The sequence below is a fragment of the Notamacropus eugenii genome, chromosome 6 (genome assembly GCF_028372415.1).
Source record: "Notamacropus eugenii isolate mMacEug1 chromosome 6, mMacEug1.pri_v2, whole genome shotgun sequence".
Lineage (NCBI taxonomy): Eukaryota > Metazoa > Chordata > Mammalia > Diprotodontia > Macropodidae > Notamacropus > Notamacropus eugenii.
Window position 1 is genome coordinate 147,860,574 of NC_092877.1, and position 13,355 is coordinate 147,873,928.

A 13,355-nucleotide genomic window follows, 5' to 3' on the forward strand; every position below is an offset into this window, starting at 1 on the left:
CCTGCACAGCCCTTCCTCACTCAAATCAAAGTCAATCGCTAGTCATGCCATCATCTTGATGCCATGGTCCTCTTTAAGAATGAAGGAGCGCGTAGCAGCTCCTTTCCTCTCCCCTCCCCTCCCTTCCTCTCCTCTGGTGTTCTGCCCAGGGGAAGGTAAATAAACTCCATAGCCAAAAGCTACCTTTTTTTCCTTTGGGTTTACTGGTTACATTTCTTGCTCCAACACCAAGCCTCAAACCCAATTCACTCTGGAACTCAGGCTGGACGACAAGTCCCCACCCACGTAGCACAGAGTGGATGGAATAACTAAATAGTAATTGCTTCTCTTTTACTCAGGAACTTCTCCTGAGTCTTCCTGAGGGTCTCCAGTTTAATTTTTTTTTTTTTTATTAAAGGGGCCATCCGTTCTGTAACTTAAAAAAGCACATTCATTGAGTCTGGGATATGTGGACATAAAAACATCAAGATTTGGTAAGTGCCCAAAAACCTTTTGGGGGAGGGGAAGAGGGCAGAATTAGAGATAACTCCAAGGTTTTGAAAACAAAAGATAGGTCAGAAGCAGTGCCACAGACAGAACTCCTCAATTCCTAAAGTCAGAAATTTCAAGAAATCTCCCACACCACTAGGAAAAAGATCCAGGAACTTAGATGAGGAGTAACAGTTAAGCTAAGAGCAAGGTATTCCCATTTTTTCCCAATTGTCTTCAAAGCACTTTTTCCTCATTAATTCACTACTATTATGGTATCTTGATTTAAGCTTTTTAATTTCATTGTCGACCTCATTCTCCAGGTATAAAATAAACAAAGTATTTCTAGCAACAAAACAAAATCTTTCAACTACAAAAAAAATCTGGGTGTCTGGTTTCTAGTGGAATTTATTTTAATGTAATTATGATCACATAATATTATTATATAAGATTTTATCCTTAAAGAAGGTAATTCCTTGTTTTGGCTATTCAAAATGCTTTTTCACCAACTCATCTACTAAATCACACATAGTGATTTGAAATACCTTCTATTCAGCATCTTTTGTAGGTTTCTTCCATGGGGACATGTGGAATCCACAACTGTACATTTTAGATCAAAGAATTTTAGAGCAGAAATGGAACTTTGAGAACATGTAGGCTGACCTTTTCTTTTTAAAGATGAGAAAATTGATGCACAAATCTGTTTAAGTGGACTATGCAGACTTTTGGCAAGTCTGAAGTCTGAAAACTAAAGGGAAGGATAGGGGAGTACTTATATAGCATCTACTATGTGCCAGACACTCTGCTATGTGCATCCCTCCCCATATCATATCTGAGCCTCACAACAATCCTGTGATATAGGTGCTATTACTATCCTCATTTTACAGTTGGGGAAACCGAGGCAAACAAATTTTAAGTGGCTTATTCAGGGTCACACAACTAGCGTATGGGGCCAGATTTTAACTTAGGTCTTTCTGACTCCAGGGCCATCATTCTATCTACCCACTGCACGCCTAACTGATAAAACATCTGTACAGTTTGAACAAGGCACTACAGAATGATAAGTCACAGGAAATAAAAATCATAATGCTTTAAATGTTGCATGTTCTAAAGCTCACAACAACAGGATCAGAGATTTAGAGCTGAAAAGGACCCTTATAAGTCATCCAGTCTAACCCTTCAGTTTATAGCTGAGGAATTAGACACTCACAAGGGATGTGATTGCCCCCAAGTCACACAGCCAGTAAGGAGGTGACTGGGAAACACGCTAGAGTCCACGCTGACTCCAACTCCAGGGTTCTTTACACTAAAATGCCTCTAACCCAGGAGCTGGTCAACGTTTAGCAGCTGGCTCTCCGAAGAGAAATAAATGCACAACATCATTAAGCTTAATCTGCATTACTAACAATTTCTCCATCACTTTCTCAAGTAGAGACAATCAACAATGCAAAAAATTAGCCACTGATTTGTAGCATGTGGTGATTTTCAAAGTGTAAATGTTCACCCTGAAAATGGAACAACTGCCTCTTGGGAGCTCCCTTGGAGCTGACTCCAACATACCCACTAAATGCAAACTGCTCTGATTCTGGAGGAGCCTATTTCAAGATATGGGGAAAATACATTTTTAGAATTGTGAAGAAATAAAAGCAAAGACTTAAATGCATTTGCCATTATTTAAATACACTAGTGCTTTTCATGCTGCTTCATAAACCTCCATAATAAAAGCTGAGACATGAAAAGACAAATTGGGGAGGGGTGCAATTTGTGGACAGAGGGTCAGTCTTAGAGTAAGGAAGAATTAAAATCTCGCCTTTGGCACAGAGAACTAATGACAGGCCTCACAAATCCTCAGCACTCCAGGCCAATCTTTGGGGCTAAAAATTCTCAGACAATTGCTGCTCTGCTTTTGGATGGAGTAGCTTCCTAAAACTGAACTCCTACTATCCCCTCCCCCCCAAAAAAGGATTTTATCACTGAATTCCTTTTAAACACCAAGTTTCTCTGGAGCATTTAACAATGACCATTTGGCACACAGTTTCTTCTACATTTAGAGCTAATTTTTCATGTGAAGCCATCAGAACCTAGAAGAACTCAAGTTGACTTGTAGGTAGATTATAGTTGCAAGAAGGTAAAAGGCAGTGGTGGCAGCAGTAGTAATAAGGAGTAATTATAATTCAAGTTAACTAAAGATCCCTGAGAAATATTTATAGGCAAGCATTATATGATTAAAACAACTTTATACATGACCTTTATGCCAGTACTTTTACAGGAAATTTGGTGAAAAAAAATTTGAATATTCTATTGGTAATAGTCTAGAAAGTGAAGAAATTAACTTGTAAATGTTTGCATTTAAAAAGACATTTTAGAGATCCTGTCACATTTATTATCTCGTTTTATGGTGGGTAAGTTCCCTCCTTATGATTTCTTTCCTTCCTTTTCTCCAACCCCACAAAAAAGAAAGACACATTTTGAATTTGGAGTCTCACAGTCAGATGAATGGTCATCACACTTTTCTATTTGAAAGTCTTCTAAAAGGCGGTTAAAACTGTTTAAAACGTTGTTAAATGGACTACAGAGAATTTATACTTTTGCCATTTAATTTTTTTAGATTAAACCCAGAAATATTTTAAAATTAAATTTCCAATGTGACTATGAAGAATCTACCATACAATTTTTCCTGCAGTATTAATGTTTGCATATGAAGATAGTCAAATAAAGTGTCAAATTTAGAACATAAATCCTTAGTTCCTCTGTTCTTGTGGTTAAATAGTCACAACTTAAGGGCAGAATGGTATAGTCATTTTTTTCTGCAACTAAACAAGGTAAATAAATATGATATATTGGTACATCATTCCACCACTCTGCATATGGTGCACATTAAGGGTGTATTCATTTACCATATGAATATAATTCCTTTTACCACATCTACTCTTAGTTCCAAGCAGTAAATATAGAGTTGTTTTGCCTGGAACTTGAGGGCCTGCATTACATCATCGAGCACTAAACATCTTAGACCTTCTGGAGAATTTCAGGCATACAGTTTTTGTGACACCTGAACTTGAATATTGCCAACACACCAACTTGTGGAATTCTTCAAGGGAAGAAAGCAGCCTATCTGGCTTGATGTCAGAGCCCCAAGACAGACATCCTAATGTTACAAGGGAAACGACAGCTAGAGCTATGATGCACACTTGGTTCTTTAAAGAGACAGGTCAAGAACCAAACCTCAGGGTGGATGAGGGTGTTGGGATATTCTCCGGCACAAAAACCTGCCACATGCTTCATATCCTTTTGTTAAAATCACAAAACATCTAACACAATTAGTATAAACTGGAATAAAGTCTCTTGGATAAGACTGTCATCTTTAACTTCTTTCCTAAAGTGAAGTTCAACCAACTGACAATCTTACAATTATTCATTTTTAGTACACTTTTGAAAAATATGTAGATATAATACTTGCTGTCCCTCTGAGTCAAGTATGAAATACAATTTTCCATGTTTATAAATAAAACAAAATCAAAGCTGGTTACAATTCTGCAAAGCAAAAATATAATCATTTTACAATAGTAAATATAACTATAACAACACAAAGAAGTATCATTTCAATCTTATTCCACACAAAATATACTTTGCATGCCAACTTTTTAAAAAATGCACACCTGTTTTATTTAGATTTCCCGTTATTAGCAGCACTAACTTCCCAGTGGTGGCCAGCAGATGGTGCTCTAAGACACCTACTTCTATATAGTAATGATGGTTAGTTTCTATCCAGCCATTTTTTTGGCAAGACAAAGAATAAGGATTTATCAGTAGCTTCAGTGAAAGATATTATGTTTTACCATAAAAAGGACATAATTCCTGTATATGTGCACAGAAATATACATATGCATAAGCACATACACCAAAGCACCTAGTAAATAATTCACACCTGGACATATTATACCACCACTTTTCTCATAGAGTTGATGTGCAGTACATGTGCATATCGGCAGTATTTATGTTCATATGGTAAGATCATTCTAAATTCATTAAAAAAAAATTTAGAATGCCTGAAAGTTAGAATTCATTTTTAATTATAGGAGGAATGTCTCATTAGGGGGATACTAGTAAAATTAATAACAGTAGGACTTACGGTAATGACTTAAGTGATTGATGAGAGTACAACAAAATGAAGTTTTAGACGGAGAAAAAACAGGGCAGCTCTATCATACAGTACTTTAAAAAGCAGCTCTGTGGTCTGTCCTTTCTAGCCTTATGGTTAATAAAACCTTCTTTCTAATTAACGGTGCTGAAATATTTTTTAGAGAACAGAATCATGTTGTGATGAAAAAAAACCAACTAAAATAGTTGCTCTTTCTTCTCCCAAGCAGACGCCGTTCTCATAAAGCGGAAAGCTGACACAGATTAGCATGTCTGATTGCAAAGAAAAAAATAAAATGCCACCTTTCAATCAAATCGAAACCAGAATGTGAAAATGGAAAACTACTTCACTGAAACACTGTGCACACAAATCTAAGTCACAACTGAACAGCCTCTGGACGTTTGTCTCTAAGGCTAATCACCTGGGGATTAAAATGCACACACACCCATTCACTGCCTAAAAATAATTAATGGGCTTTAATTCTTTAAGCCAAAGTTTATGTTGTTTTTAAACATGAAATAGTTCTAAATAATAGCAATTACTTTATAGTTTTCCATATATAAGATACATAATGATACTGCAACGCTTAAAATATTGCAAACTGCGGTATAAAAAACTTTGATGATTATTTATTTCAACAATACTTAGAGATATGGCATCTAGATCTCAATAACACTGAAAAAAGGAGCTACTCAGGAGGAGCAAAAGCCACTGCTATGGCAGGACTCCTCCTTATGAAAAAGTCACTCATAACTAAGAACAAATGTGAGATCCTCCATTTATATATCAAAGGTATTTCTAATTAATTTGTAACAAATACACATCATAAATTAAATGTACAGCTTATTGCTCTATGTGTTTAGAAAAGTATTTTTCACAGAAATTAATAATGTATGATTATCACTCAAAGACAAAAAAATTCTCCTAGATGTGAAAATGTGGTATTTGCAATGTAACAGGCCTATTTCATTAAACACAGGGAGCTTGGTTTTTTTTTTTTAAGTCTAGATTGTTATACACAAAACTTATCCAGTATGAATTAGTTTGACTTTGCCCAGATGATATACATATTAAAATTGGGTAGCATGTTATTTTTCATTCTCTCTCTCTGTTTCCCTTTGTTTAAACAGTAATAAAGCTATCGACTTTACAAACTGCACTAGTATTAGATCTGGAGACAGTGAAGTGATAGAAAGGGAAAAAAAAAAGAGAGGCATATGGCCCGAGTAAGTAAAATTAAATTTACAAAGCAGACTTATTCTCTTGACTTTCAAATTGGAAAAAACTACTCTATAACTGAATGAGAACCTATAAAAAACTGAAAAACAACAGGCCTAGAGATTTCTTTCATGTTCTTTTTTACCATGAAGGAAGGGAGGAAACTTTTAACTCAACAGTCTAAGTAAAACAAGTTATTATCTGCATCCTTAGGCTATGTAGTTATTACCACACATTTAGTAAAAAATACATACTTCAGATCACACACACTAGATATCAGGCAAAGAAAAAGAGACTGTGCAAAAGTTAAAAAATACTCATTTAGCAAAAAAACTCATCTGAAAATTAACCTGACTTCAGAATTTGTCAGTGGTGCCATCAACACAATTAACAAGTACTAATTTTATACAAATATTTCTGAGTAGTTCACAGTATAAAAAGGTCAGTTTTCTTTCAAGAAGTATAGATTGGAACAGAAAAAAATAAACAAATACTTGTTCTATTTTCATTTTCCTTTTGATTCCTCAAAGTATATGATGATTCTAAACGAAACTGAGGCATCTGATATTTTTAAAAGGCCAGAAAAAGCGGTGAATTTGGCGTCAGAAACCTGACTGAATCCCAGTCTTGCCAAGTGCCACCTCTGGAACTTGCTGGACCTTTCTTGCCTCATCTGTGAAATGAAGGGGCTGGTCTTGACATGCTTGTATGATCTCTTCAAGCTCTAAAATCTATAATCTTATAAAAGGGAAGTAATTTACTTTGAGAAAATTAATTTAGCAAATCTATACTACTGTCCACCAGAATTTAATACAGATCTCTTGTACTACCGCAGCCTTCTTCCACATAAACATGAGGAGGAGACAGTTGTGCCTGTAGCCGAAAGTGTTTTATAAGTAACAGTAATTTGGCTGCCCAGAAAGCTGGTGTTTGTCTAAGAGGTCTACTTATTTAAAGGACTTGATTCTCAAACTATCAGATTAGGGCACTGTTATTATCATTGTGATTCCTATTTTATAGATTAGGCTAATGGGTCTCCTAGTGTGAGAACAGAGATTCTTAATAACAAATGACATACAGCACTTGGAAGTTTGTAAAGTACATATATGATCTCATATGATATTCATAATATGCTTTTGTGGTAGGTACGACAGATTATTGATCCCATTTTAAAGATGAAGAAACTGAGTCTGGTTAAGTGTCTGTGGGGGGACTAGAACTCAGGTCTTCCTGATTCATTAAACACTATTCACCAAAGTTTAACTACAAATTCAAGTCTCTAGCTCTTCAGTGTTGTTTTTCACAGGGCACTAATGACAAGATCCCCCTCCCTACCTTTTAAAAATTTTGTTGCAGCCTTCTTTCAAAAATATTTGTAAATTCTTATTTCACTATGTGGACTTACATTTCTGAAAGATAGCAACAATTAGTTGATGTGAAACACAATAATCCTAGAGACACAAAAGTGTAACACCTCTGTGTCCTTAGGGACTTCCCAAATTTATTCTAGAACGACCAAATCCCACATGGACATGATGGTCAGCTAAGGCAAGTGAAGGTATCAATCCCAAACCATCATCTATCATCAATTTCCATCATCCCCCTTGTTCAATACAATGCTGCCAATGAAACTGGTTTAAGACAGCTGGACTTAAAGGACAAACTTAAAGGTCTTCTTAAATATCTGGATATAGATAACAAAGTGACAGGTTTAGCAATAATGACAATCTTTGGCATTATTTTCTGATGGGGATAGAGAAAATGAGTTAGATTTGAGAAAGGTTAATAATGAAAAATACAATGTATTTTAAATCAAAATAATACTCAGAGAAAAAAACAATCAACATACGGTTAACATGTTTCAACTACATATAAAATGGAGGTTTGGCATTGCTTATCAGCCCTAAATACTTTACAATTCTTGACTCCTCTAACATTTGGTATAAAATGCAGACATTTGCAATTCATCACAGAAAACATTTGCTTAGGCACTACATCATACAGCCTCTATTAACTTCCATAGTGTATTCATGTAAACAGAATTGAATCTGAAAAACCTATATCACAGAATCTCTTAAAATTCTTGGTAGAATTTGCTCACTTACAAAAGATTTAATCTCCATAAAAGTATAGATAGCACAATCTATTACAGTCGATGAGACATAAGATGGATTTTAAAGTTGTGGCTTGTTTTCTGACTGAAAGACAAAGGTGACATAAATAGGTACTACTCAACTACTTGGGTAAAAATAACTTGGAAACATGTGCTCACCCTAACAAAATAAATGGCAACTTACTTTAAATTAGGAAACTGTCAATATTTAAGAGCAGTTAAAATACTCTACTTTGTGAAATAAAAATCTAACAGGCTATTCCTGCAGTAACTCTTCAATGTTGTCATAATCATTTTAATTAAATTCTCATTTTTCAGGTGGTCCCTTTAATTGTTTTTTCCTACTACTTAATGTGTTTTTTTTTTAAAGCCATTTCTTTTTCCCAGCTGTGTGTGATTGGTTTTAATGGTAGCTACTTCCTTTTTTGCCTTCTGTGAATTACACTTTTAAACGGTTGCACGTTTTGTGTTTTACTGCTTCAGTGTAGTTTCATAAAGAATTTTAAGGCTGTTGCTAAACATTTTCATTTCCCATCTGTAAAACTAAAAGTCAGTGAGAAATATTCCAGATTGGCCTTTTACAACCAGTTCTATTCTCTAATATATAAATGAAAGTGCATTATTACATAGATTGTGCAAAAACCTGGCTTATTTCTCCAAAATTGCAATTTTTACTTATTCTTTAAAAATAAATAGTTGGCAGACAAAATAATTTGTGGCATCTCCTTTGATTCTGAGTAATTGTCAATTGGTGACACATTTATATTTTCCTTGGTGGAATGCTATTTTCAGTTAGGACTAAACTTTCCAGACCTTGAGGGAAACATGGAACCCAAAAATGTGATTTTAAGCTTGTGTTTTAGTCATTAGAGGTCACACAATCTTAACAAGACCACCTGGATGTTCTTTAATTTAAGCTTGAGAAATTAAAATTACTTGTTAATTTAATTACTTCATCACAAGAAAGAAAAGGGCATCTACAATAAAAATTTTATTACCAGTCACTTGTAAAAAGTTTTCTGGTAGAATAAGTGATACTTACTGCCTGGGTTATCTCCAATTCCATTGTTTTTCCCATTCCAGTACCAGAGAAGGAGTGTTGCATCTCGAGAGCCAGAGAGGATGTAACAATTTCCTCCAATGTAGGACTCAGATCGGGCAAGGCAAGTGACGACATCCCAATGTCCAAATACCACTTGTATCAATTTTCCTGAAATACAAGACATTGATTGTTGGCTACAAATGGCTGCCACTAATAAAACTTTATTTCTATATATTCATTAAAGAAAAGTTAGGAAGATTTCTGTTTAGAATTAAAACTCATTGGATTACTTCTCTATGTCTTAGAAAGTCACCAAGTTGCCTAACTTAAAAAATACTCTGTAGTTCTGACTTTTCACTTATTTAGCCTGGTCTCTCTCATTAGTTATGATTCATAAGGGTTTACTTTACTAAATTCTATTTGCACTTTCTCAGATAATGGATACATTTAAATGCAATAGGTCATATGGGAATATTTCTAATATTTACATGCTGGAATTATATAAATTTGGAGAAAGAAGGAACTTATAGATTTCTAGACTAATTGGTCATTTCTGTTGTTGCTTTTAAAATTACTTATATGGCTGAAATTCATTCCATAGAGGTAGTGATGAAAAACAAACTTATAGCTGTTTATTCAAAGGTAAATTTTCAGGGATAGAATGAGGAGGAGTGAGGTGGGAAGAGGGAAAACCTCAATAAAACTACAGAACACAGGGAGATTATGTGTGTGTATATACATGTGCACACACACATACACAAACACATATAGGAAACATACACATAGACTATGTTAAAATATATACCATTTGTATGGAAATGTCTATACACATATACACACCTATGTATACATGTACAGACATACATACAAACACAAATGCTGGCCTTCATTTATCCAGACATGCTGGCACATAACTGTGGAAATTTCGTAGGAAATTAGATTCCCACAGCAGCCCCTCCATTCTGTGTTTAAGTCTCACTAGCCACCATTTTCCCACCAGACTGCCTCACTTCTAAAATTCATAAAGTAAATACATGAATGTTCAAAAGAGTGTTTTAATGCATTAACATCCCTACTAACATGTATTTGAAGCAGGGTCCCAGAAATGTTGCTCAAGGACACAAGGAGAAAGCCTTCATGCTTACAAAAAACCACTAAAATACGCGCAGAACTGATAAAAACTGTAGCTTATCACAAGTGAAATCCAGGCTCTATGAAAAGCAACGACTTGTACTTGCTACATACATCTATCCGATCTGTCAACAGGAATTCGTAAGAAAGTAGAATTACTTTGGATGTGCTTTGATGTCTTAAATGTTATTTAAATCCATGAGGCTACTAAAAGGAAGGATACAGTTTTAGAAATCAACTACAGAAATAAGGAAAATATAGGGGGGAAAAAAGGAAGAAAATGACTAAGTACTTTGTTCAGTTGACTAATGCTCCTACAATGAAAACATTTAACTTGTGATCAACAATCTTGCACTCAAGTTTTTAAATAGTATCAGCTTTAATTTCAAATAACAACATTAATTATGTGTTTTTTTTAATGCTGTAATTTAGAGGAAAGTGTTTCCACTGAAGGCTTTTAAATATCTGTACAAGATCAAAAACTCCTGAATTTTCAGAGTTTCTGAATTACAACGGCCTCTAAATTGATACTATTACTTTTTTGATTTAAAAACAAGAAAATTCCAATCGCAGATTCAAATGAGAATAAAAGTGGGAACAATGATTAAAAATGTTCTTTCTTTCATTAAAAAAGGTTTTTCTTCCACTTATTAGAAAATTTCTGATCCTTGAATCTAACATTATTTAAAGTTTTTGAAAGGTACAACAGGAAGACATATGTGGTTCCTGCCCTTCCCAGTTTTGAGCTAGGAAAATAAACTATACAAGTCACAACTACAAAGTAAAGATGAAACCATAAAAGAGAACACACGTAAAAAACAGTCCTTCTGAGGCATGACAAACGTCACCATGTTGTAGCGTATTTTTATTAGTACAAACAGAACTGAAATAACGTTGCACTTGGAGACATGAAAACCTGGGTCCAAAGCCTGCTCCAGATACTTGCCAGTTATGTAACCTTGGGCAAATCACGTGACCTTAGCTTTCTCCTTTGCAAACTGAAGAGACTAAACTCAATGACCTGTGTGAGTTCTATCCTTGCTACTTCTCTAGTTTCTCTGCTTTTCAGCAATGCAAGAACGTCAGCCTTTCCCTGTACCACAGAATCAACTGAAGGCAGGTAGTTAGAAAGGGAAATTTTCTGGAAAGAGGTAACATTTGGCAATTAATCGACTTTTTATTGTTTTATTTTATTTTTATTGCTTTATACCAAAGTACAAGTACTAGCTCTGTGCTTGAAATGAAAAGGGTATAGCAAATATAAGTGCCCAAACCCGAAAACAGGGCATGTTTAACTTGCCGAAATGGACATCATTTGGACATGAACTTCATCCTATAGTGGCAAAGGATGACATATTTGAAGCAGAAAGTTATTGCACTATCAGACCAAGAAAAATCATTCTTTATACACTGTGATATTGCAAACTGTTTTTTAGTTTCACCATTAGAACAGTTTATACTCATGAGTGGAAAGTTTTGTTAAAATACAAAATTTCTTATGTATGATTGTAGAGTTATCAGAGTTTTCTCCTTAAGTTGTAAAAAATTTCAAGATGGCTTAGGTATTTAAATAAATTAATCTTATTACCTGACAGAGTTATTTTACACTTTAGGTACAAATATAGAAAATATTATTACAATGCATTTCCCTTTTCTACCTCTAACAGCCTAACTCCCGAATTTATTCTGGCATAGCGATGTGGCTGACGTTTACTCCTCCTAAATAAATCTTACTATATCAATACCTGCTGCTCTCTTTCATAAATTATTTTCTGATAATCTCCTAAGAGTTCCACAATCTTTTTTTGTTTCCTTTAATGCTAGCCCACCTCCTGACACACTAATATCAAATATTACCACAAGCACTAGCATATCCCTTTTTTGACAGAACATATTTTCTAGTTAATGTTTTATTTGACAGCTGTGCTACAAATACAAAAAAAAATTAAACTCAGGACCCTGAATTACTGAATCTACAAGGCTGCCAGAAAATAATTCCCATTGCTGGGGGAAGGTTTCATTGTTGCCTCTCCTATACTAGTTGTGCCCAGAAAACACGATTTATGTTAAAAGAATTTCCTGTTCCCCCTCTCAATTTTTTTTTTAAATCCTGAAATCTAATAAGGGAAGAGCTTTTTAAAAAAGTGCTAAAATATAAATTGAATTCAATACTTGGGATGGCTTTGCTGTTGCACATTAGTGATCACATAATCTTTTCCCCTTGCTTCTCTGCCAAGCCTGGGGAAAATATTCAACTGTAATAATCTCGTTTTCATAAAAAAACAAAAGAAACAAAACACAAATATATTACTTATAGTGAAAGCTACACTTGTTTTGTCCACAGGATATTAAGAAACCAAAAAGAAAGCATGAAAAAGTTTATTTCTTCACAAACTCTTGTGGCAGGCATAGATATTTTGTTTTTTCATACTCTGGGGTAAGATCAATTCCTTTCAAATGAAGTTTAAAAGTAAGTAACTATTAATGAACACACTAAAGTAACACAACTGTATAGATTAAAAACTCTACACAAATAAAGACTTAGAATTGTGTTTGTTTTTTGGTAAGGGTGCAAAGTATAGGACGTAATGTCCCATAGTGTCCCAAAAGTCTCACTGTAGTTTTAAGCTATTAGTTTAATAATTTTTAGTCATTTTTGGTTTTAATAGCTTAAAACTACATTAAGACTTTTGGGGACACCCTCTGTAGAGATATAAAATGGGTTTAGAATTGTAAAATAAGGTGGCTTTCTGACAAAACTAACCAAAGTCTTTAAAATTTTGACTATGAAGGGCAATGACTATATGAAGAAAACCTGGCCCTTTTTATTATCCTTACTTTTATTATTTTAGGATTTATTAACATTCTAACTTTAAAACTTCAACAAAACCAATCTCTAAATAACAATTTACTCACATAACCTAATGACAACTTGTCAGTCACTGAGGCTCCCTCTTCAGCTTCTTTGGCTGTTTATCCCTATATATTCCTAACTTCTTTATTTTTAAAACAGTAACATAACATTTACTAATTACTAATATTAATACTACCTCCCTTCAAGCATCATAATAAATAATCTCAGAATTTTTAAGGTGATATAACAGGTGAATTAAATGCAAAGTCAGATCATGTCAGAGTGATAACTAGTGCCCTAAGTAAGGGATGGCTAAAAATGTGAATGGCTAAAAAAGAGGAAATGTATTATATGTTATAATGGGAATATTTTGTGAAAAAGTGGTCAT

The 13,355-nt window shown here is 34.3% G+C and overlaps 1 protein-coding gene across 4 annotated transcripts in view; it reads right to left on the reverse strand.

Moving 5' to 3' along the window:
- The window catches only part of LRBA (LPS responsive beige-like anchor protein), a 783,746-nt gene that overhangs the window by 20,742 nt on the left and 749,649 nt on the right, over positions 1-13,355 (reverse strand). For all 4 annotated transcript variants that reach the window (XM_072621222.1, XM_072621224.1, XM_072621221.1 and 1 more), the window contains one exon: positions 8,983-9,150. In XM_072621222.1, coding sequence (XP_072477323.1) covers positions 8,983-9,150 — 168 coding nt within the window. The remainder of the gene's footprint in view (positions 1-8,982; positions 9,151-13,355) is intronic.